The following is a 25428-nucleotide window of genomic DNA, read 5'->3' as shown; positions in this document are numbered from 1 at the left end:
TCAGAATCAGAATGGGATTTATTCACCATGAAAGTTTGCACAGACACGGAATTTGCTTTGGCAGGAAGGTGCATACAGTAAACATATAGGAATCTTAAATTTAAATATGTGGTCTAACTATACTAAGGATACATAAACTAGCAATACTAAGTGGAATACAATTAAAATAAAATATACAATAAGTAAAATATAAGTTGCCAATTTACAATATAAAATACAAATATTACAGGAATTGAGTGTAGTGCAAAGTGTGAAGTTAGTGTGCACACACACACATGCACACACGTCCGCACATGGACGCAAACATGCACACAGCCAGTTAGGTTAACTCATTCCCTGGGTGCTGATTTCTGTTGCACACAAATTAGCACTCATCCACACACACACTCCTCACCTCTGCGTCTTCTCCAAAGAATCTGTACTTGTATCCACACTCCACAGCCAGCAGGGAGTCTTTATGCTGCTGCTTGATATGGACAAACTGCTGCTCCAGAGGCGTGTATCTCTGTTTAGCCCCACCCCCCACACCTCCTCTGAATCCTCCATCACTTTTGATGTCTGCGTCTCGTCTTCCTCCTACTGGTGGTGCAAACTGGCAAAGAGCACTGCTTTAGTTGGACGTATTGTATTATATTGTGATGTTTGGTTTTGATACCCGTATGGAGGTTTGATGGTTAACTGATTATTATACAATAGTAGGGGTGGGGGAAAAAATCGATTCACATTCGAATCGCGTTTCAGTTTTCTAGCGATTCACAACTGTAAAAAATCTTGGAAAAATCGTGAATCGATTTTCAATCGAATCGTGACCACAAACATTTATTCAAATCGAATCGTGAGGTAACAAAAGATTCTCACCCCAATACAATAGCCTATTTTAGATTTGCTGGCATAAAGCATGCCTACATGGTTGCAGCTATAAAGTATGTATTTAGTTTGCACGCTGTTGTTACTAGCGCTGTCAGTTTAACGCGTGATTAACGGCGTTAAAGCAAACCCATTTTAACGGTGTACATTTTTTTAGCGCACGATTAACGTTCTTTTTGGCCTAGCAAACGTTGTAGTTTTTTTCACATAATGTTGAAACAACTACTGACATTAGAAAAACCACAACACCACACCGGATCTAGCTAGACCGGAAACAAAACAACAGGCACGGCGCACACATTGTTTAGGCTTGCGAGCCGTCTAAAGAGTAGTGACTAAAGGCCCTTGCACACTGAGTCAGAAATTTTCGTATGCGTTTTTTTTCGTATTCGTTAGCCTAAAATTCATCACGCACAGACACCTTGCACACTGAGTCCGATGCGTATTTATTAAACGTTTGCGGGGAAAAACGGAAAAAATACTAAATGGATTCGTCAAGCAGTGCGGATGGTTTTGTTGCCCTCTCTTATAAAAAGAGAACAATTATGAGAAATAGAAAATAGCCTATTGGGTCCATCCAATCCTGAAGTTGCGCAGAGAGGAAGGGGAGTTTCATCTCCCTTATCAAGGAGCTCACAAATTATCCGGAGGAATTTAAAATTTACCTCAGAATGTCAGTGAGAGAGAGTTTGATTATGAAATGTCATATATTATAACTTTACAGATATATTGTTATGTAGATTATTGCAGTCATTTAGGTGACCAGGGCATTGCATGTATTCTATTAAAAGCCTAAGTTTACTAGCAAATGAATGAATACACCCTGGTTGGGACGACGTTATCACTTTTGACAACGAATGAATGAATGACATTAGCAACAAGCTATTGTTTAGCTAACTTGAGCACAATACTATATAAACCTTCGTACACCCTTTGTTTTTATAATCCGCACTTTTCTTGTCATACAGTGCTTTGTGCTGCGAGACCAAGTGTATCAACCATAGAGTTAATATAACTAGAGACAGCTACTTCTGTCTTCCAAGCGAGAGCTCCTAACGGACCGCGCCATCTTTCCAGACCGACTCGTCCGGTCTTGCGCAGAAGCTTATTCCTAGCTCCGAAACTCGTGCATGCTTGCAACTAGCTGTATACGTCATACTTTGCGACAACCAGTCGCGAGCTTGTGAGCTGGAACTAAGGCATTGCAGAAAACTGTCAGAATGTGGTACAAGTCCGATCAAAAAGCAGATAGCCTACATGTGAACTTTACAAAAATCAATACTATTAGTACTGTAGTATTATACGTGCAGGGCCTATACGTTGTTCTTTTTGCTTTGTGTTTATAGTTTAACTTCTTATGTATTGTGTCGGATAGATAAACTGTAAACCTGAATATCTGGCTCCGTCGTTGTTCTAGCTTTGCAAAGCAAATTAAGCCTATACCTTTGTTACTATTATAATGATGATGAGTGTTGTTTACTATTACTAGCTTATTGTTAATGCCATCGTTGTGGTGTTAACTGACTTAAAGTTTTAACAATATAACGACCATAACAATATTGACGTTATCAGACATGATTTATTCATCTTTGTCTTTGCCTCAGAATAACATGTCAACAATATATAATGACGCCGTAACATGCCAAGATATTATAACTAATTATATTAGGCTGTAATTACGTTTGTCATGCCATGAGCATAATAGCGTTCATTACAAAATTGTTAAATCTGCTTTAAAATAACTGAAATTAACTCTACTAACAACCGTCATGTATGTGCAACCATTTGTAAAACGTGCTACAATAAAGGCAGGCAGCTGTAGATTATCAAATCCTTTCTCCTTGTTCTCATTCAGCTCAGGTAGTTCAGCGATTTGCTGATGCTCCCTTTTGTGCTCGTTCATTGTTTGTATCCGCGAGCACGTTTCCAGGCAACTTGTCTTGATGTAAGCAAATAAATGGGCTGCTAGTTTACCCATTTCGGATTGGTTTCAATCTTGGCAAAAATCAGGAAAAATTCTTCTATGAAAAAGGTAGTAGTATGAGCCAGGTTCGAGAATCGAACAAAAATTATTGGGGGAGATAGTTTTAGATTTGTTGACTGGAGTTAATAGAATAAAAACGACCGGACGAGTCGGGTAAAAAATCGGAAATGCAATACTACCTACATCCACCGGGGCTGTTGCCTCAAGCCGAGAGTCGAGGGGTGGGGGCTTGGTATCAACTTGTCAGACGCCATTCTGTATTTAGTCGTTCGCTTGTACGGTGGCTCTGAATTGCCAAAAAAACGATCAAAACGGATGGCTACGGATGCGAAAAACGAACCCGATCCAATCTTTTTTTGACGTACGAAAGTTTTGGAGGCAGTGTGCAAGCGCGATTGACATAACGTGAGGTCGTTTTATTTTTTACGTGCAAACTTTTCGGATACGAATTTCTGACTTAGTGTGCAAGGGCCTTAACGTTACGTTTTGAGTGGATGGCGAGTGCGAGACGCCGAAATGGATGCCAACAAAATTCTGAATGGAACATTTAATTTTAAAAAGTTGCCAAATAGTTCCATTGACAAGACCAAAGTGATCTTTGGGTTTTGTAGTTGTGAACTGAGCTATCATCGCAGCACGTCCAGTCTGAAATACCACTTGATGGCCAAGCACACAGCTGATGCGAATTCTCCGCCCCTCGTCAAAGCCAAGCGATTGCAATGCTGTTTTCAATTAAAAAAAAACATGTACACCAAGCAATCCAATCCACTTTTCCATGTTGACAAGAGCATCAAAATGAGAAAAAATAATGGGACAAAAAGAAATCAATGGACATCTACAATAGATAAAAATGTGCGATTAATTGTGATTAATCGCGAGTTAACTGACATTAATGCGATTAAATATTTTAATCGTTTGACAGCACTAGTTGTTACCTTATTATCAGTGGATGGATCTGTCTTGCTCTCGTCTTCCTCCTCCTCTTCCTCCTTGATTATATGCTCTTCCTCGTCTCCCTCCTCATTTATCATTTTCCCTTTAGTATTGTCCTGGACAACTCCCCCAGGCACACAACCAGAATCCTCAGGCGCTCTTTCTGCACCATCAGGCCCACGATCAGTTCTACTGTGGGGCTCAGCCATGCGGCTAAAGCCCTTCAAGCGCTCCAGGGTGGAGGAGGAGAGGCTGCCTGACCCTAGAGACACATTGGTTTCTGAGAGAGAAAGTGAGAGTAGAGTAGAGTAGAGGCATGGACGGATAAAGAAACCATGGGCCCCTGGGCCTGGATGTGTCAAGGCCCCCCCCCTCACAGCAAAAAAAATAAATTCTCTTTTCTTTTTCTTTTTTTTGTCAGGAATAATATTGATATTGTTGTTTAAAAAAGCAAAAGTACTTAAGTAATAAACAAAATAAACAACGTTTATATTACAAAAATATTTAGATAGTTGTAACCATAGACTAGAGTGTACATTTGTAGCCCACACAACCTTCTCTCTTTCTCGAAAAATTACCATCATAGGCTTAACAATATTATATCTTCAATATAATATGTGTGTTGGGGGTGCTTAGACACAGCTCTAATGTTATTGTTTTGCACTTGCTTTTTGGATTTCTCCCTACAAAGTTGAAGGGCCCATATTGCATGGAGTACTCGGCCCCTCCTATAGATAAACTGAGGGGATAAACACTCACTTGAAAGGTATCATAAAGGTTTCTTTCTTGTGACATCTTCAAAGTGAATGTTTAGGCTATTTTTAATTTTAATCAGTAGGACTTTTGGGGCCCTGTTAAAGACATTAATGACTTAAGCCGGCTACGGTGCATATCATCATATCAATACCCTAGTACATCAAGTTAATAACAGTGACGATACGCCGAGGCTCTGGGTTATGGGCCCCCTGAGCTCGTGGGCCCGGGCCCGGTACGCCCATTGGATAATCCATCCCTGAGTAGAGGGATGTTTCTATTTCACTCTTTTTGTTTAGTAAATGAACCTGACCCCAGTAAGATGCCCAGGACACACCTCTGACACTCGGACGGGAAATGTCTTCTTTCTGCCCAAGATGGTAAAGCTTGGGACGTTTCCTGATCGATCTTGAGTCATCATCATCAGTGGAATGCTTATGCTGAACACAGAGGGCAGAGGAAATAGAAAAGATGGCAAAGGATAGCACATCACTGTCAGAAAGAGTTTTAGCACTAGCATTTTATGACGTCTACAATACGTGAAGTGGGTATAGCCTATGTATCAATTCGACAATTTCCTGTCCCGTGTCCGTGCTAGGAGCTTTGCAAATCATGCCCACCTTGCCTCTGCTGGCTCCTATCTTCAGCCCAGTAGGCACCATTACAGAGCACATACCAGGTTTTGTGCTTATGTCCGGGAGACTCTTGCTGCTAGCTCCACCAAAGTACCGGCTTGTGGAGGTCTGTCCATTGCTAGATTTTTTTGCAGATTTCGGCATGCTTTTCTTATTCTTATAACGTTTAAATTGCGTGATTAGATATGCTGATAACGACTGTGTATTATTGCTTTAGCAAATGTTTAAAGTCAGCAGCGTGGACGGTGTCGCTCACGTCGAGCTTACAAAAATAACATTAATTTATACACCTTTATCTCGCGACAGAGTATGCGTTCCGCTGTTTTTATCAGTGCGCAGCATCAGCGCTCCTTTTATCATCTGCCACGGTAATTGTAGAACATTTTTAAATTGCCATACGGGTGGAAACAAATCACCAAGGAAACTACAATAGACAGCGCTATGGCTCAGAGTTGACATCCCTTCGTTTCTGTGGGCACATGGGTCAAGTAGGAACATGTGACGAGGTGTCACATAGTAAACCGAAACGAGTTGACCCACATTTGAGACAATGGCTCTTTATCAATCCACGTTTTTTCCGTTCTTGTGTTCTTGCGAACTCGTTTGACGTCATCTTTTATTGCCCAAGTACGGTTCCAATCCAAAGAACACAAGTCACCAAGAACGCCAAAATACCCCGGAAATGTTCCTGATCCGCCCCTTTTGTCGAGGATGCATCGGATGGGGACTTGACCAACGATAACGCTTCTGATTTCCCAGAAGTCGTTGCAAGATTGAGTTATTCTCAGTGTTGAATATTGTCATGTTCAGTTACTGCATAAAAAAGTAAACTGTTTCTGTGGTTAGAGTTGTTCGATTCAGTCAAAGTTTAAACTACTCAAATTCAATCATATTTTGACATACCAAGGTGAAATTGTAGACGGTACTTCAGAGTGATGTCATCTTGAACACAATAAGGTTTGAAAACAATCAGTCAAAATGATATTTGATTTATTGACACAAATATATTGAGGCAATGAGGACATTTACATAAATAAAACAATTTTAGACATTTTGTATTATATTTCTCATTCCATTTCACCCTATATAACATTACACCTGTCCGCACACTGTCCCAATCCATAACGTTTACCTCCCTCCCAGCACAAGGCACGCCAAAGCACAAATGCTGTAGCGGACGCATGACGTTTCGATGACGACCAAAATGTCCCTCTTACAGTCAAAACACATTGGTCACAAGCCTGTTTCCCGAATTTCTCAAGGATGGCTTGAAGACCGATTTCCAGAACCACAGTCATCTTACTATCATGAAGAGCTAAAGGTCTGTGGCACAGCCCATGATCATCTTCTTGACAAAACGAATGAATAAAGGCCGACTCTCACTTCGTTTTAAACCACACAACATGCACTCTCAGGGTGACCAACGAGATTATTTTAACTAACAAACAACAATATCACAAACATCTAACTGAACGAACGCAACAACTGAAATCCCTTCCATCGCTGTTGTAACCAAACTATTTTCCACAAGTCTTGGCGTTTATTGACATGCCGCACTGCATGCTGGGTACCCAAGGGCGCTGACGCTGATGATCTAGCTGTGCTCCGACTGTGTGATATGACGAGATGCTACTGACACGCAAAGGTCCCGGCGTCTCCTGAAATGTAACGCGTCTTTCTGCCTTGAAGCTGCGTGCGCATCATCATCAAGACCCCATGTATATGTCAAGATAACATCCAAGCTAACAATTTCGCCAAATCTGACTGCAGCTTTGTATACCATATGTACTGTGTTATGGTTGTTTGAGTTAAACAACTTGCTTAATGAATTCAATGGCTGTTAAATGTCAAATCCAACTATAAATTTATAAAAGAGAGAGTTCCAATCAAATCTGAATTATTTTTAAACCAAGAGGTTTAAAAGACAACCTTTGCCTAAACTGACATGCACCAACTCAGAGAACTGAGTTTCAACATCCATTTACACATTTAGTCTCTATTTTTTACTCTACTCTTAAGGCATAACTATGTTTAACTTAATGTCTGCGCCTCTCTGTCACCAACTGTCTCTGGAGTGGGGGGTGGGGGCTTCACAGGGTGTCTACAGGTGTAAACAAGTTAAATTTAAGACTTTTCAAGACCTTTTAATACCCCTTCCAATTGAAATTAAAGACCAAATTTATGATGGAAATACAGATCAAAAGTGGAAATATACAGTAATCTTCCCAAACACTGATGTCTGTTCAATATGAACAGTATGCTAAAATGACAACAATCGGTTGAATTTAAGTACATTGACTAAATGTGTGTAATGCGAAAGGATAACACAAAAATGGAATTGCTGTCCTAAATTATATTTTTTATTACACAATGGTGGAGCAGAAACTAGCAATCCCATGGAAACAAAGGCAAATGTGTGATATGTACTGATGTGGAGCACAAATCATCCAAGAAGCAGTACTTCTCTTGAGTGGTTTTTATTCAGATGACTAATCATTGGATTCAGGTCAAAAGTCTATAACTTGAACTGGTTTCATTACTTAAGACACTAAAAGTCAGCAGCTTGGCATGCTGGGACATGGAAAGGATTACAAATTTCGACTTTCATCAAAGTAAAAAATGCTGGTTTGTCCTTTTTCATCAATATCCTCAAAAAAGCAGTCTGCAGAGCTACTGTGTCTGTGGGGTGACTGTCTGTCTCTGGAGGGGCAAGCAAGGCCTGCAGGCGGGGGCAAGCAGGGCCTGCAGGCGGGGGCAAGCAGGGCCTGCAGGCGGGGGCAAGCAGGGCCTGCAGGCGGGGCAAGCAGGGCCTGCAGGCGGGGGCAAGCAGGGCCTGCAGGCGGGGGCAAGCAGGGCCTGCAGGCGGGGGCAAGCAGGGCCTGCAGGCGGGGGCAAGCAGGGCCTGCAGGCGGGGGCAAGCAGGGCCTGCAGGCGGGGGCAAGCAGGGCCTGCAGGCAGTCAGGGCAGGCCAGCTGGATGAAGCTGTCCTGGGTTCAGGGCTGAAGAGAAGCTGATTCTGATTCTGTCCAGCTAGAGGGGGTTAGTCCAGCAAGGGATCAGTGTTTCTCTCAGTATCCTCTGTTGAACTCTGTTGAGCAGGCCTCTGCATGACCCTCCAGACCTGTAAAAGTGAAGAAAGGATCCATGTCAGTTGTGAAAAATGAAGCTTTTTACATCTACACTTGACATAAACTACAGTTTTGACTGTGAAATGCAATGGCATTACTTGAACTTGAATCCAAATGTGTTGAACTGATGGAGACCCGGCCATGCAAAGTCACTCCAAACATTTGGCTCGATTCCAGGCTCTGGCAAGAGTATTTAGCTCTAAACTGGTCAATATACACATCTGACCAAAGACCAACTCGCCCTTTGACTGTAAACAGTGATTCTGACTGTCAGAGACCTTTAAATAGGCTGACCGAGTGAAACTAGCCTGGCTAACGTAGGTCGCTTTCTCAGGAAAATGACAAATGAAATAGGCTTGTTTTGATAGATCCTATATACTGGCTATCTTCAGTAGACTCCTGTCTACAAAAAGCAGCCCTCCCTGACGTTTTAGGACTAGAATTTAGTGAATTACAATATCGTTTACACACTGCCAGTGAGTGAGCGAGCCGAGTCTGTCACTGAGGCTTTGTCAAAACAATGTACCCCCGGGACGCAGTCTCACTCCACTTGCAAGTTTTCCACAAATCACAAAAATAATCGGAGCATCTGGCTACAAGCACAATTCCTACATCTCCTAAAGGCTTCCCTGCTCGAGGTTTGGTAACAAACACATTTTTGGTGTCAACCGAACTGTGAAATGGTGGAGTCAGACGTAGGGAGTCAGATGGCTGAGCGGTGAGGGAGTCGGGCTAGTAATCAGAAGGTTGCCTGATCGATTCCCCGCCGTGCCAAATGACGTTGTGTCCTTGGGCAAGGCACTTCACCCTACTTGCCTCGGGGGGAATGTCCCTGTACTCAGTGTAAGTCGCTCTGGATAAGAGCGTCTGCTAAATGACTAAATGTAAATGTAAATGGTGAACTTATGAACATGACGCGACCAAAACATGGCTGCCGTCTAAGCCTATGCAGTCTCCCTGGCACATAGGCTTATTACAAAGACTTTCTCGACCCAAATCAAAATTCTGAGCCAACAGGTCTGTGGGGAATCGCTTGTTCTCCTAAAAGCTGCCCTCCTCTACCTTTTTGAGGAATTCGCCGAGATGCTACATGATTCACTAATTACACAGAGAGAAAAGCTAGGTAGGCCTACTTTTCGAGTTCGGTTTTCCGTCACTTCAAACTCACGATCTAAAGGTCTCAACGTGCTCAAACCTTCACCATAATTTAAGAGTAGTGTACTTTCACAAACCCAATCATTGATTCTAGCTTAAAATGTGTAACGAGCCTACGATATTGTTTACACACTGCCAGTGAGTGAGCGAGCCTAGTCTGTCACTGAGGCTTTGTCAAAACAATGTACCCCCGGGACGCAGTCTCACTCCACTTGCAAGTTTTCCACAAATCACAAAAATAATCGGAGCATCTGGCTAAAAGCACAATTCCTACATCTCCTAAAGGCTTCTGAAGAACTGAAAATCTTTGTGTCTAATCCAATATGTAATGATGGTAATCAATGACACAAATATGTGTTCTAGAAAGAGTGGTCTGGAGTTGCAGAGGTCCGATAATATCAGCTTTAATGCAGCAGTTGGAAATCAACAGTACAGAGCTCCGGGGTTGTCTACGTTTCCCTACCCGCAACAGAGTTTGGGCTGGTTCACAAAGTCCAACTGACTATCCGTCCCTGCCCCAGCATATATTATACAGTGCAATTGAAACAGAAATACAAAAAAAGGGTTGAGCTTGTTCTCTCGTGCGGGAGTTTGTTCTTCCCCACGCATGCCACCTGCTTGGGTGCTGTCTCAGCCCGGTTTCAAGGTTGCTTCTGAAATGGAGAGATAACGACACAAAATACAGCCTGTTTCCCACACCCTGTGTGAGACCCAATGTTTAAGCCTGAGCACACTTCTAAGTTCATAAGACATCAATTTAATAAGCACAATACATAACTTTAATACATGCATCCTTTATAAAGTCGTGCGAGCATTGTTCCCGTTGCTATATTCACTAGGGCACAGTGCCCGTGATGCATTTGGTGATTAAGTTGCCACAAATGTAAATAACTGGAATTATAGATAGTGCCATGCCCGTGATACAGCTAATGATTATAGTTCTAGAATTGTACTGTAATGTAATATAAATTATTTAATCTTTGTCACGCCCAAAAATGTACATCCAGACCAGGTAGCGTCTATCTCCGATACTAGTTTAGCTGCGCGCTGCTCTGTGTAGGCTACTTATAAGGAATTACAAAGAAGAACGTTTTGAATTATAACAAGGATATTGAAAATGGACCACGGTCGTAAATGCTGTATTCCAGGCTGTACAGGGAAGGCTAACACTCACCGTCTTCCCAAGGAGCCAAACATTCGACAGGCATGGCTGCTGTTGTCTATGAGAAGATCCCGACGAAGTTCGACACTCAATCATTCATTTGCTCTGAACATTTCACCCAAGACAGGACAACCTTGGACAATTTCAAGCAGGATTTGCTAGGAAGCTGAACCTGTGCTGTTCCGACCATATGCTCATTGCAACCGCAAGCCATATGGACAGTGTAGGAGCCATTTGTGCCTTTTGTTGGATTTTCTTTTGAACTGAAGGTTAAGCCTATGACCCTTCTGGTAGAATTGTGTCTTGACACTGTTGTGGGCCAGAAATCACCCTACATTTGGATATATACTTGCTGGGGTTGCATCAGGACAAGGGCCCAGTTAGGGGCATAGAGCAGGGTGGAAAGCACTAGGCTGTGCTCGAGAAATGTAGATGAGTCACGATGTTGTTGTGCTCAGGCCCCATAGTCAATTATGGGACAAGCACTTGGCTGTTCCAGCTCAACTTCCTGTGTTAGAAATGTTCTTCCCAAGAGTGTAGTTAGGGAGCTGTATGCTTCACACAGATAAGCAAGGTCGGGTTGACATGGAGTCTGTTCCCCTAGATAAAGATGACCTTGGACTCATGACAACCGATAAATAAACAGACCAGCATCTGTTTAAGATTGACCAACACGTATTGATGAGATGATGCCAAGAGTTATTTGTGTGACGTGTATGAACTGTATAAAAGACCTGGAGGAAATGGAGGAGGCAGAACTTCTCGGCTGAGAAGCTCTTGCGAATGTGAAACCCAAAGAGAACCTTTGTAATAAAAGCATACCTTTGTAATCCGAACTCCTCGACTCAAAACCTATTATTCTTGATCGATAAGAACCACTTCAGAAGCCTTCCACAACACCTGCAAGGATTGATTGGTTTCACCTCACCTGTGTTAATCAGGAGGTGACTACTAGACAAAGGCATTGGGCATTGCGTTTGGTAGAGAGCCTGTCGTATGGAACGTTGGAACTTTGGAGACGCTAGCAGGCATATGGTTTTTCAATTGCGTCTGTTTGTTTTGTTTGCATCTATCCGTTTTATTTAATCGCATCAAGTTGTACCATTTACTTTATCATTTATAGTTTGTGACAACACCTAAGTTTAATAAACAACTGAACTATTGGAAACTCCTACGGCGTCAGATGGAAGTGACTTATTAGAGGACACTACAGTTTTGAAAAACCCCTTGCTTTGGAGAAGTTTGGAACCGCATGCTTTGGAAAAGCTTGGAAACCTAGGAGAAATCCAGGAGAATGGGGATTGCTGATTTCTTGGAATGCTGGACAGTTCGCTAACCTTTACCTTGACCAGTCGTGAGTAATGTTGGATTGTAAAACGGGCCGCCGTGCTCGTACAATGATTTGAACTTGCGCCGCTGCGCTCATCCAAACTACTAAGTGGGCCTTTGCGCTCGCGTTTGGTTCTCCAATGGACACTTAATCACCGAAGTTTAAGTTTAAGAATAAAAGTATTTAAGTTGATGTTTAACATGGCTGACAAACAGCCAGATGACCTAGGACTATTGCAACCCGATCCTGATCAAGAAGCTTTAGAAGAAAAGGTACTTTTTAAGTTGATCGCAACACGGAGGGGGAAGCTTGGCGTTTTAACACGCAAAAGGAATGAAATTGACAGTCATATGCAAAGTGGACAGCCAAAGGAATCCGTTAAGCCACTAGTCACAGCGTTTCAAGGATATTTGGAAGAATTTGTCAGCTTGCAGCCATCTGTGCAACAATCGTTAAAGGACGAGCACGAAAGGGAAGCCGATCGCCTTGACTGGTACGAGCCCAAATGCCAGAGTCTCGAACGTTATTTGGAGTCTGTTACGGAATGGGTCAATGATGATCAAAACGAGGACGATGAAAAGTCTGAACATGTGGAGGAAGAAAGGCCAGGAAAGGAAAAGGAGATGCAGGACACAGAGGACGATATCCACCCTCAAGATAGCGCGTGCCAAACAGCGCCCAGTGTTACGCACAGCCGAAGAACGAGAAGCGCTCTCAGTGGTGAGTCGCAAGCATCCTACGTAAAGGCCAAAGCCGAATGCGTGGCTATCAGAGCCAAAGCGCAAGCACTCCAAACCAAATACCTGCTTGATCTCGAGGAGGCAAAGTTAAAAGCTTGAAGAGAAAGGGCAGAGTTTGACAGTGAACTTGCTGCTGCAGAAGCTAAGGCTAGAGTATACAGAGAGGCCGAGGAAGAGCGCTCATTGCCTAGCTTACCAGGGTACCGTACACCACCAGAGTACATCCCAGTAAGGCCCAGGAGAACCCGTCATGGGGACACCTCAGCTCCTCCAACTGGAACACAAACTCGCTCTGCGCAAACCGCCCGCACACCGCCTGACGCTACACCTTCACAGCCCACAGGCAGGTCAAGGACAAGCCCAAGCACAAGCAGTTCAGGTGACAAAATTATCATAGACGTTTTGAAAAGACAAACTGAGATCACTGAAATGTTAGTGAAACAGCAAGTAATGGCACTTCTCCCAGACATAGAAATCCCCATATTTGATGGTGACCCGCTACAATACAGGACATTCACAAAAGTATTTGAACAGTGTGTTGAAAAGAAAACCAACGATATGAGTGAAAGACTGTACTACCTACAACAGTATACAAGGGGTCAGCCCAGAAACCTTGTTAGCAGCCTACTGCATATGGATCCTGCTGTTGCATACGAGGAGGCTAAAGAACAGCTTGAGTACAATTTTGGAAACTGCTTTAAGGTTACATCAGCTTGAACTGGCCACCCATCAAGCCAGAAGATGGCGGAGAGCTAAGATCCTATGCTCTTTTTCTGCATAGCTGTTACAACACTATGCAAGACATTGATGGTTTGAGGGAACTTGAAAACTCCACCAACCTAAAGCTCATTGTATCTAAACTTTGAACCACTGTGTGTAGCCTGCAGGATAAAACCAAACATAGAGCAACATTTAAGGACTTGCTTGAATTTACCAAAAGTAATCAAGAGCAATGCTTGATCCCATTTTTGGTGACATACAAACCCCAACTGAGAATAAAGTTCCAAAACCCAAACCACAAAACCCTATTACAAGATCCAATACAAGTAGTAGATTCTCCAGCGTTGCTACTACAGTTGCCCAAGTACCTGAACTTTAAAGGAATTAATCATTGGAAAACAAGCAGAAAACAAATGCCTTTGAACTGCCTTGTTTATTCTGTGAAAGACATCACACATTTGAAAGATGTGAAGTGTTACAGAAGAAACCAAATAATTAAAGAATCAAATTCCTGAAAACAAATGGAAGGTGCTTTGGTTCCTCAGATTTGGAGGTGTTGATTCGCATCCCAGCCGCTTCACATTTGGTTGCGAATCGCTCCAGTGAGAGCTGAAGGTCACGGCCCGATGAAGCCAACAGGACCACATCATCCGCAAAAAGCAGCGACCCGATCCTGAGGTCACCAAACCGGACCCCCTCAACACCCTGGCTGCGCCTAGAAATTCTGTCCATATAGGTTGTCTGACCAAAGGACATGTAAACAAAACCTGCAAATGTAGAATGAAATGTGAAACATGCTCTTTACTACATCCAACGATCCTACACATTCATACCAGAAGAAGGGAGAAGGATTGGAATAAAGGTGACCAAGTCCTGACTGGAACTGGAAATAAACCGCTGAATAGCGCTGTGGTGTCTGAGGAAGATGATGACCCAATGGGGGCCAGTCAGTCAAAGCAATGCACTCTTGCCATTGTACCAGTGTGGGTAAAGATGTCAAATTCAGACACAGTGATAAACACACATGCGTTTTTGGATCCAGGTAGCCCTGCTATGTTTTGTACAGATTCGCTAAAGAGAAAGTTGAACGCCACCAGCAAACACGTCTCAATTCTGCTGTGCACAATGGGACAGGAGAAAAGGGTCAACAGTGGTATAGTCTCCGGTCTTGGAGTCAGAGGTATGGAAGGCCTGCTGTACCATAAGCTCCCAGAGGTCTACACACAATCAAAGTTACCTGTTTCAAAACAGCACATACCCACTCATCACTCCATAAACAAGTGGCAATATCTACAGGAAGTGACAATTCCACAATTTGATGCCGACATTGAGTTGTTGATTGGCATAAACGCTGCAAAGCTTATGAAGCCTTGGAAGGTAATAAACAGTAGAGGTAATGGGCCATATGCTGTTTGAACACCTTTAGGATGGGTCGTCAATGGGCTCATGCAAGAAGCGACCTGCCAAATGGAAGGAAGCCACTCCTGTACTGCAAACCGTATATCTGTGGCAGACTTGAATAAGTGAATAAGTTTAATAAGTGGTACATTCCACATCACGGAGTACACCACCCAAAGAAGGGTTCACTGAGAGTTGTCTTTGATTGGTCAGCATCCTTTCAGGGAACATCCTTGACTAACAAATTGATCCGAGGTCCGAACCTCACCAGCAACCTTGTTTGTGTTCTGTTGCGTTTCTGCCAGGAACCGATAGCCTTTATGGCAGACATTGAAGGTATGTTTCACCAGGTGAGAGTTATGAAGAAACACGTAAACTTTTTGCGATTCGTATGGTGGCCATGTGGTGACACAACCATCCATCCATCATCTGCCGCTTGTCCGGGGATCGGGTCGCGGGGGCAGCGACCTAAGCAGGGAGGCCCAGACTTCCCTCTCCCCGGCCACTTCCACCAGCTCTTCCTGGGGGACCCCGAGGCGTTCCTAGGCCAGCCGAGAGACATAGTCCCTCCAGCGTGTCCTGGGTCTTCCCCGGGACCTCTTCCCAGTGGGACGTGCCCGGAACACCTCACCAGGGAGGCGTCCAGGAGGCATCCTAATCAGATGCCCGAGCCACTTCAGCTGGCTCCTCTTGACGCGGAGGCATCCTAATCAGATGCCCGAGCCACTTCAGCTGGCTCCTCTCGACGCGGAGGAGCAGCGGTTCTACTCTGAGCCCCTCCCGGATGACCGAGCTTCTGACCCTATCTCTAAGGGAGAGCCCGGACACCCTGCGGAGAAAGCTCATTTCGGCCGCTTGTATTCGCGATCTCGTTCTTTCGGTCACTACCCATAGTTCGTGACCATAGATGAGGGTAGGAACGTAGATCGACTGGTAAATAGAGAGCTTCGCCTTTCGACTCAGCTCCTTCTTCACCACGACGGACCGATGCAGAGCCCGCATCACTGCGGACGCCGCACCGATCCGCCTGTCGACCTTGCGCTCCATTCTTCCCTCACTTGTGAACAAGACCCCGAGATACTTGAACTCCTCCGCTTGGTTTAGGATCTCCTCCCCGACCCGGATATGGCACTCCACCCTTTTCCGGTCGATTACCATGGCCTCAGATTTGGAGGTGTTGATTCGCATCCCAGCCGCTTCACATTCGGTTGCGAACCGCTCCAGTGAGAGCTGAAGGTCACGGCCCGATGAAGCCAACAGGACCACATCATCAAGCAGCGACCCGATCCTGAGGTCACCAAACCGGACCCCCTCAACACCCTGGCTGCGCCTAGAAATTCTGTCCATATAGGTAATGAACAGAATCGGTGACATAGGGCAGCCCTGGCGGAGTCCAACCCTCACCGGAAACAAGTTCGACTTACTACCGGCAATGCGGACCAAACTCTGGCACCGGTCGTACAGGGACCGGACAGCCCCGATCAGGAAATCCGGTACCCCGTACTCTCGGAGCACCCCCCACATGAGCCCCCGAGGGACACGGTCGAACGCCTTTTCCAAATCCACAAAACATGTGTAGACTGGTTGGGCGAACTCCCATGTACCCTCCATGACTCCGCGGAGGGTATAATGCTGGTCCACTGTTCCACGGCCAGGACGAAAACCACATTGCTCCTCCTGAATCCGAGGTTCGACAATCCGACGGACCCTCCTCTCCAGGACCCCTTAATAGACTTTCCCAGGGAGGCTGAGGAGTGTGATCCCCCTAAAGTTGGAGCACACCCTCCGGTCCCCCTTTTTAAAGAGGGGAACCACCACCCCGGTCTGCCAGTCCAGAGGCACTGTCCCCGATGTCCACGCGATGTTGCAGAGTCGTGTCAACCAAGACAGCCCTACAACATCCAGAGCCTTAAGGAACTCCGGGCGGACCTCATCCACCCCAGGGGCCCTTCCACCGCGGAGCTTTTCAACCACCTCGGCGACCTCAGCCCCAGAGATAGAAGGGCCCCCCCGATGTCCCCAGACTCTGCCTTCACGTCGGAAAGCGTGTTGGTGGAATTAAGGAGGTCTTCGAAGTATTCCTTCCACCGATCCAGGACGTCGCCCGTCGTGGTCAGCAGCGCACCATCCCCACCGTATACAGTGTTGACAGAACACTGCTTCCCCCTCCCGAGCCGCCGGATGGTGGTCCAGAACCTTTTTAAAGCCGTTCGGAAGTCCTTATCCATGGCCTCGCCGAACTCCTCCCATGCCCGGGTTTTTGCCTCCGCGACCGCCAAAGCCGTGTTCCGCTTGGTCTACCGGTACACATCAGCTGCCTCTGGAGTCCTACCAGCCAATAAAGTCCGATAGGCGTCCTTCTTCAGCTTGACGGCATCCCTCACCTCCGGAGTCCACCACCGGGTCCGAGGGTTACCGCCGCGACATGCACCGACCGCCTTGCGGCCGCAGCTCCGGTCAGCCGCTTCAACAATGGAGGCCCGGAACATGGCCCATTCGGACTCAATGTCCCCGGCCCGCCCTGAGACATGATCGAAGCTCTCCCGGAGGTGGGAGTTGAAGCTCCTTCTGACAGAGGGTTCCGCCAGCCGTTCCCAGCAGACCCTCACATTACGTTTGGGCCTGCCAGGCCTGACCGGCGTCCTCCCCCACCATCGAAGCCAACTCACCACCAGGTGGTGATCAGTTGACAGCTCCGCCCCTCTCCTCACCCGAGTGTCCAAGACATGCGGCCCCAAGTCCGATGACACGACTACAAAGTCGATCATCGAACTGAGACCTCGGGTGTCCTGGTGCCAGGTGCACATATGGACACCCTTATGCTTGAACATGGTGTTCGTTATGGACAAGCCGTGTCTAGCACAGAAGTCCACTGTGCTAGACACGGTGTGTTTAGCACAGTGTTTTCACTTTGCTGTTGCCTGCATTTAGACATCTCCTGCAGTGCTTGCGAGTTTTGGTGGCATCATCCCCAAAGTATTCGGGCATGCAAGATTTTGGTGCTGGTTGTGCTGAGGTGTTTGGTTTCGAATCTTTGGCGAAGTTCAACATTTCCATGAGAAGCTTTTCCCTGAACTTCTTCTGGGTGTACGGCTTAGTGGTGTTGTTCTTGTGGAGTTCTTTGTGCAAGAGGAAACTATTTACAACTGCGATATCAACAAAATGGAAAAAGAAGGTTTTATACCACTTCATTGTCTTATGATGAACGCTGTCGTATCCTATCAATGCGTCAGATAAATCCACTCCACCCATGTTCTGGTTGTAGTCTGCTACAGCATCTGGGATGGGCACAGTCTTAGTCTGCCATACACCACCCTCTTTGACCTTCCTATCGACAGTTTTTCCACTAAATGCTGTATGTATACTAGAGCACATGGTGACCTCACGTGTGTCCATCCATTTTACGAACAGCAAGTTATCTTTGCGCATCCATCGCAAATCTCCCCTTTCTGCTTTTTTTTGGCAGGTCGTTCCTTTTAGTGTGTGGGAAACCAATCCTGTTTGTTCTGATTGTCCCACAGGCACCTGTGTTTTTGCGGTGTAGTTCTTCAAAAAGGGCAGGACTGGAATATAAATTATCCACAAACAGTCGATAGCCCTTGCCAAGTAAAGGGAACGGCATCAAATCCATAACGGAGGTGTAGCTCAGTCCCTGGCCTGGTGTGAAAACACTCTTGCCCTCATAAACAAAGAAGTTCCAAGTGTAAGCAGTATGAGAGTCAGCCAGTACAAATAATTTATACCCCCACTTAGTGGGCTTTGCCTTCATGTACTGTTGCATACTTACTCTTGCCTTTGATGCCACCATTCTTTCATCTATTGCGATGTTCTGATATGGCTGGAAATGGGATTTGCAGGCATTGGTAAGTTCTGTGTACAGGGGCTTGATCTTGAATAGTCGATCATGTCCTGCAGTGCCTTTTTTGTTGTTATTTTCTTCATCCTCATCTGGGTTGCTCAGGTGCAGTGACCACATGATCGCCTCAAAACGGCCTTGTGTCATGCTGTCCCCAGGGAAGCGGAAATGAAAGGGGTAGTCCTTCCTCCAGTAGGTGCCCCTATCATGAACAGTGACCAGCCCTGTATATAGCACAATTGCCAGAAATATGTACAAACCCTTCATGGTAAGTGGCACCCATGTGAATTTTTGCCGATATTGCAGTCTTTTGGCAGCATTGCTGTTGATGTATTGGTGTTGGCAATTATTGAGCGTAGAACAGAAGCGCTAAAAAACAGCTGGAACTGCAAAAGGGGAGACCACGCAGTGGTGTTGATTGTGGGTCCTGGGGGTCTGGTGGGCAGAAACCTAAAAGTTAAAACAACAAGACAACTATTCAGACAGAAGTTAGATGACAAACATTGTAAAACGCTAATCAGGAGCTGAAAAGCACTTTAAAGCAATAAAAACATGAAAGTCTCAAAAACATAATCTAATGGCTAATCATCTTTACAAAACACCTTTTCCATGTATACACAGACACAGAAACATGTTCCAAAAGTTAAAACAACAAGAAAACCATTCAGCCAGAAGTTAGATGACAAACATTTTAATGCATTGAAAACGCTACTCAAGATCTGAAAAGCACTTGCAAGCAGTAAAGAAATGAAAGTATAAAAAAACGAATCTAATGGCTAAATCCCTTCAAAAATCACATTTTCCATTTATAAACAGCTACAGAAACATGTTCTAACAGTTAAAGTAACAAGAAAACCATTCAGCCAGAAGTTACAAGCCAAACATTGTAAAACGCTATTCAGGAGCTGAAAAGCACTTTAAAGCAATACAAAAATGAAAGTCTCAAAAACTGAATCTAATGGCTAAACATCTTTACAAAACACCTTTTCCATATATAAACAGCAACAGAAACATGTTCTAACAATAAAAGTAACAAAGAAAACCATTCAGCCGGAAGTTACATGCCAAACATTGTTAAATGCAATTCAGGAGCTGAAAAGCACTTTAAAGCAATATAAAATGAAAGTCTCAAAAACAGAATCAAATGGCTAAACATCTTTACAAACACCATGCAGCCAGAAGTTACATGCCAAACATTGTACGTTATTCAGGAGCTGAAAAGCACTGTAAAGCAATAAAAACATGAAAGTCTCAAAAACAGAATCTACTGGCTAATCATCTATACAAAACACCTTTTCCATATATACACAGCCACAGAAACATGTTATAACAGTTAAAACAACAAGAAAACCATTCAGCCAGAAGTTACATGACAAACATTTTAATTCATTGAAAACACTAATCAAGAGCTGAAAAGCACTTACAAGCTGTAAAGAAATGAAAGTCAAAAAAACTGAATCTAATGCCTAAATACCTTCACAAAAACACCTTTACCATGTATAAACAGCCACAGAAACATGTTATAACAGTTAAAACAACAAGAAAACTATTCAGCCAGAAGTTAGATGACAAACATTTTAATTAGAGCTGTCAAACGATTAAAATATTTAATCGCGATTAATCGCATTAATGTCATAGTTAACTCGCGATTAATCTCAATTAATCACACATTTGTATCTATTTTAAATATCCCTTGATTTATTTTTCATCCATTCTTTTTCAAATTGTAATGCTCTTATCGACATGGAAAAGTGGTTCGGATTGCTTCGTGCAAATGTTTTTTTTAAATTGAAAACAACATTGCAATCGCCTGGCTTTGAAGAGCAGGCGGAGAATTCGCATCAGCTGTGTGCTTGGCTGTGTGCCATCAAAATTATATTTTCGACTCCACGACGTGCTGCGATGATAGCTCATTCCCTCCGGCTCAGTTCACAACGACAGAACACACTGATCACTTTGATCTTGTCAATGGAACCATTTGGCAACTTTTTAAAAGTAAACTTTCCATTCAGAATCTTATTGGCATCCATTTCGGCGTCTGGCGCTGGCAATCAACTCAAAACCTAACGTTAGCCTACTACCAGAGAATGTGTAATATCCGTAAACGGGCTCTGCTACGACTGTTTAGCCGGCTCGCAAGCCCAAACAAGTGGGTGTGGCGTGCCTGTTGTTTTGTTTCCGGTCTAGCTAGATCCGGTGTGGTAGGGCCTATTGTAGTTTTCTAACGTCAGTGGTTGTTGCAACAGAATGTGAAAAAAAACTACAAAGTTTGCTAGGTCAAAAAGAGCGTTAATCGCGCCATAAAAAAATTGACGCCGTTAATTTGGGTTTACGTTAACGCCGTAAATAACGCGTTAAACTGACAGCACTAATTTTAATGCATTGAAAACGCTACTCAAGAAATGAAAAGCACTTACAAGCAGTAAAGAAATAAAAGTATAAAAAAAGGAATCTAATGGCTAAATACCTTCACAAAACACCTTTGCCATAATGAACAGCAGGTTAAGTCACAAGAAAATCATTCAGCCAGAAGTTACATGCCAAACATTGTAAAACTCTATACAGGAGCTGAAAAGCACTTTAAAGCAATAATAATATGAAAGTCTCAAAAACAGAATCTATTGGCAAAATACCTTCACAAAAACACCTTTACCATGTATAAACAGCCACAGAAACATGTTCTAACAGTTAAAGTAACAAGAAAACCATTCAGCCAGAAGTTACAAGCCAAACATTGTAAAACGCTATTCAGGAGCTGAAAAGCACTTTAAAGCAATACAAAAATGAAAATGTCAAAAACAGAATCTAATGGCTAAACATCTTTACAAACACCATTCAGCCCAACCCGATATCACACCAAAGCTTGTAATAGTCACGTTGGTCCACTTGGGAAAGCGTGTGAGTGTCACGTTATGCCTCTCCAAGGTGTGAACATTACACGCGTGTATGAAGGAGGACTACCAACAGGAGGCGATAATTCAATTAACTGCTAACAACTCCCACAGACCAGAAATAAGCAGGTAAGATGGAGATGGACGATTCCCCCTTTTTAATAATTCGACTGAATAATTCAAATTCGACTGAATAATTAAAATGTTGTTTGTTGAAAATGTTTTTGGGTGCTTGAGTGTTGTTCTTTTTATTGCATTTCATTTGGCTGTTAGAGAACCGAGGGTTATTAACGTTAGATTAAACCGAATGAGTAATTGACGTTAGTTAGCGCTAGAGCTTTTTAGCATTTAGCTTAGCTCTCTTTAGCAGTTTAGTTGTAGCTACTGGCTTTACGGCTATCTTAAATGCTAGTTCAAAATAATTGCTTGCTGAAGTTGATTAAAGCGGTCTGACGCTTCTACTTTTGGAAAAAATTATACTGCTCTTTATTTTGATAACTTATTTTTAATTTATTCAATTCATTTTAGATCCTTTAAAGTGGTTTCCAATATGCAGTAACAGCATCCCAGTTACATCTATAATTTGATACATTTCTGTAATTATGAAGAAGAAATCCATGAAATGTTGCTGCAAGAGAAATAATAATGTTTTCGTTTTTCAACACCTTATATTATACCCCCCATCTTCAATCAACCTTTTCTACCTACTCACTTTCAGTAAAAAAACAACGGCTCTTTTAAGAGCCATTCTATTTCATTAATTCCTTTCTCTCTCTCTCTCTCTCTCTCTCTCTCTCTCTCTCTCTCTCTCTCTCTCTCTCTCTCTCTCTCTCTCTCACACACACACTTTCTCTCGCTCTTCCTCACACTCTTTAAGCAAGTATTGCTTTGTTTTTTAAATTCTTGTTCTCTGGTTCTGGTTACTTTGAGTGAAAGAAGCATTTCTCATAATCAGTTTGTGTCTCTCCCATTCTCTCTCTTGCTTACTCTATATAGAAATGCCAGGCCCGGGGTCAACAACCAGAAAGTGTATCGCCTGCCACACAGTTCTCAATGTGGCCTGCAAAACCTGCAAGGCATGCAAGGTAGAGCAGCCACATAAGCTGCAGTTGAACAAAAAAATGATCAAATTTGATCAAAGAAATAGGACCACGTCGCACATCAAAGACAAAGCTTATACGCTGGTATGCGATTGCTTTAAATGTTTCCATGCAATTTTGATTCCAAATGTTGCCATATACCTTTTAATATTAATAGATTTTATGTTGTTTTTTTTAGCTTGAAAAGTTGCAGTCTCTGGGAGTGAGGGCTTTCTTGGTGTTGTCCAGGCCTGCTAAAAAGCCAAATGTCTGGGTGTCTGAAGTTTTGAAACCCCGTTGCCAGCTGACGGAGACATCCAGATCCTGTCAGAAAAGAATTCAGGACCTTTTTGTAATTTTAATTCAAGGTAATTTTGTGCAATTTAGTTAAGTCTCGTATTTAAAGCCTTGTATCCCTGTTACAGATACTATAAGGCCTTGCCTTCTCTTGAGCAGTCACAACAAGCAGTCACATTATCATTGATTCCTAAAGCTTCAAATAAATTCAAGTTAACCATGCTTAAACTATGATGCAGATAGAAACTGAATCTTTTAAGGACCACATGCAGATGTCTGCTGCCTCAATCATCTCTCTAATAATGACAGGGATCTGTGAATTTTAGGACAGTGAGTGTCAACAATTATCTCGATTAACGGGCAAATACAAATGTTAATGTAGCATAAAAAACATACTTTTGGCAGAACTGTGTCTGCAGCGCAGTATGGTGAATTATAACCCCAATTATGACAACTGACTCAACAATTTTTCATGTAGCCTAATTACTTACATCATTTACTAAATGTCTAGATGTTTGTGGGTGTAAGACAATTTAACAGAGAATCTATATAATGTTTTTTTGTCAACACAACATAAGCAATTAACACTGTAGGAAATGGCAGTTTACTTGTAGGCTACATAATTTGCATGAACGTACTAGGTCATTTGCATTTTGTTAAAAATAATGAAAAATTAACTTTATGATTTGCATGTAGAGGTTGAACAAGTACTTTTAAGAATTTAAATTGTGATCTGAAAAATGTAGGTCACTAGCAACATCAGCTGCATCACGGGCACTGCACTATCCATCTATAAATCCAGAAATCTGTTTGTCATCAACATCTTACTCACAACTGCATCACAGGCACAGTGCTTCTCCAGGATTGTGTGTGTGTTTCAACTACTTCATCACTGGCACTGCGCACTCTCTAGCGACAGTTACAGGAATCTGTGTTTGTCTGTTTCACTGACCTCTTAAGTCAGCGACTGCACCAAGGGCACTATGCACTAGTTGTATTAATATTTATACCTTTTTGGGGGTTAACAGAGGAGATACAACAACTTTTGCTGTAGAAGCCATTAAAAAGCTCTTGGGGGCTGAAGTATGTGAACTATTAAAAAAAAGAATATTGGGGGCTGAAGTATGTGAACTATTCAAAAAAAGATTCCTGCTTGTGACTTGCTCTTGCTATTATTGACTGAGGTGAAACATGTTATTGAACTCCAGGAATTTGCTTTGGTTGAAATACAACAGGAAGGGCAGGCTTTGATATGATGAAGCAGCATTACAGTTACAATGGTCTATGAAATTCACTATCTACTCACACATTTTGCCCCTCCCCCCCGCTCCGCCGGCAAACCCCACCATACCACCTTAACTAACACATTTGCGGTAAACCCTGATCTTGATCATCTACAAGTGTATTGAGCGCTTCTTTTTTGGCAAATGCTCATTAATGGTACACTTAAACAAGTATTTATACTTAAATATGTTTACTCCGAATAATTCAGTTATTTTACGATGTAGGCTGGACCCCACAAGGTACTGCAGAAGTGCAACTGGAGGCCTCAGTTGGACCACCTGCGGCCTCAGTCGAACTCCCGAAGGCCTCAGTCGGACCACCTGCGGCCTCAGTCGGACCACTTGCGGCCTCAGTCGGACTCCCGAAGGCCTCAGTCGGACCACCTGCGGCCTCAGTCGGACTCCCGAAGGCCCTGACTGGACCACCTGCGGCCTCAGTCGGACTCCCGAAGGCCCTGACTGGACCACCAGCGGCCTCAGTCGGACTCCCGAAGGCCCTGATTGGACCACCAGCGGCCTCAGTCGGACTCCCGAAGGCCCTGACTGGACCACCTGCGGCCTCAGTCGGACTCCCGAAGGCCCTGACTGGACCACCAGCGGCCTCAGTCGGACTCCCGAAGGCCCTGATTGGACCACCAGCGGCCTCAGTCGGACTCCCGAAGGCCCTGACTGGACCACCTGCGGCCTCAGTCGGACTCCCGAAGGCCCTGACTGGACCACCAGCGGCCTCAGCTGGACTCCCGAAGGCCTCAGTCGGACCACCGGACACCATGACTGGACCCCCAGCGGGTAATATCAGATAACCTCTCTCTCTCTCTCTCTCTGTATTTCTCTGCAGAACGTGTGTTTTTGGCAGACCCCACAGGAGGTAGAGCAAGAGAGTAAGAACAAAACCAAGAGAGAGGGAAAGAAGAGAAAGATATAGTGACAGTGAGGTAGAAAGGGAAGGTAAGGGAGAAAATGCAAAATGAAGAGAAAGGGAGAAAGAAAATGCAAGGGAGAAAACCAGATGAACAAAGTCAAATTAATTTTTGAACGAGACTAAAAAAGGGCACGTCTTGTATCTTAATGTAAAAGGATGTAAAATGTAAAAGGATGCCTCCCTGTAGTGGCACTGGTCTTCTCTATCACAGTTTTGAGATCAATCTAGCAATAGTAATTGAAATGCAAGTGAGTCAAACAAATCTTTTTGACAATAAGTGTTTACTTAGAAAAAC

At 43.8% G+C, this 25428-nt stretch overlaps 2 protein-coding genes across 8 annotated transcripts in view; one reads left to right on the top strand and one right to left on the bottom strand.

Annotated features, from left to right (window-relative positions):
• Window positions 1-5833, bottom strand: part of msh3 (mutS homolog 3 (E. coli)) — a 106979-nt gene extending 101146 nt beyond the window's left edge. For 4 of the 7 annotated variants that reach the window (XR_006955585.1, XM_047015433.1, XM_047015435.1 and 1 more), the window contains exons 1-4: window positions 5158-5829; window positions 4875-4977; window positions 3787-4064; window positions 395-592 (exon numbers count right to left, since the gene is read on the bottom strand). Coding sequence is in view for 6 of the 7 variants with exons in the window: in XM_047015433.1 (XP_046871389.1) it covers window positions 395-592; window positions 3787-4064; window positions 4875-4977; window positions 5158-5316 (738 nt within the window). In the remaining variant the exon portion in view is untranslated. Of the gene's footprint in view, window positions 1-394; window positions 593-3786; window positions 4065-4874; window positions 4978-5157 lie in introns of all 7 variants that reach the window. The other 3 variants (XM_047015436.1, XM_047015437.1, XM_047015438.1) reach the window with 2 other exon arrangements.
• Window positions 5834-21607: 15774 nt separating this feature from the next.
• LOC124463565 (putative uncharacterized protein FLJ44672) lies at window positions 21608-25014 on the top strand. The gene is made up of 3 exons (XM_047015313.1): window positions 21608-21681; window positions 22549-22637; window positions 24437-25014. Exons 1-3 carry the CDS (start codon window positions 21608-21610, stop codon window positions 25012-25014), a joined length of 741 nt encoding a protein of 246 aa, XP_046871269.1.
• Window positions 25015-25428: the final 414 nt, after the last annotated feature.

Source organism: Hypomesus transpacificus, unplaced genomic scaffold (assembly GCF_021917145.1).
Source record: "Hypomesus transpacificus isolate Combined female unplaced genomic scaffold, fHypTra1 scaffold_30, whole genome shotgun sequence".
In the NCBI taxonomy this organism is placed as follows: Eukaryota; Metazoa; Chordata; class Actinopteri; order Osmeriformes; family Osmeridae; genus Hypomesus; species Hypomesus transpacificus.
Note: the sequence above shows the minus strand (reverse complement) of the source record. Positions and strands in the feature narration are given on the sequence as shown.

What these genes read in the sequence shown, in the direction of transcription:
- LOC124463565 (XM_047015313.1), top strand. Translation starts at nt 21,608, where the DNA reads ATGAAGGAGGACTACCAACAGGAGGCGATAATTCAATTAACTGCTAAC. An exon ending in CACAGACCAGAAATAAGCAG is followed by an intron (nt 21,682 to 22,548) that starts GTAAGATGGAGA and finishes TACTCTATATAG; the next exon opens with AAATGCCAGGCCCGGGGTCA. An exon ending in AAACCTGCAAGGCATGCAAG is followed by an intron (nt 22,638 to 24,436) that starts GTAGAGCAGCCA and finishes TTTACGATGTAG; the next exon opens with GCTGGACCCCACAAGGTACT.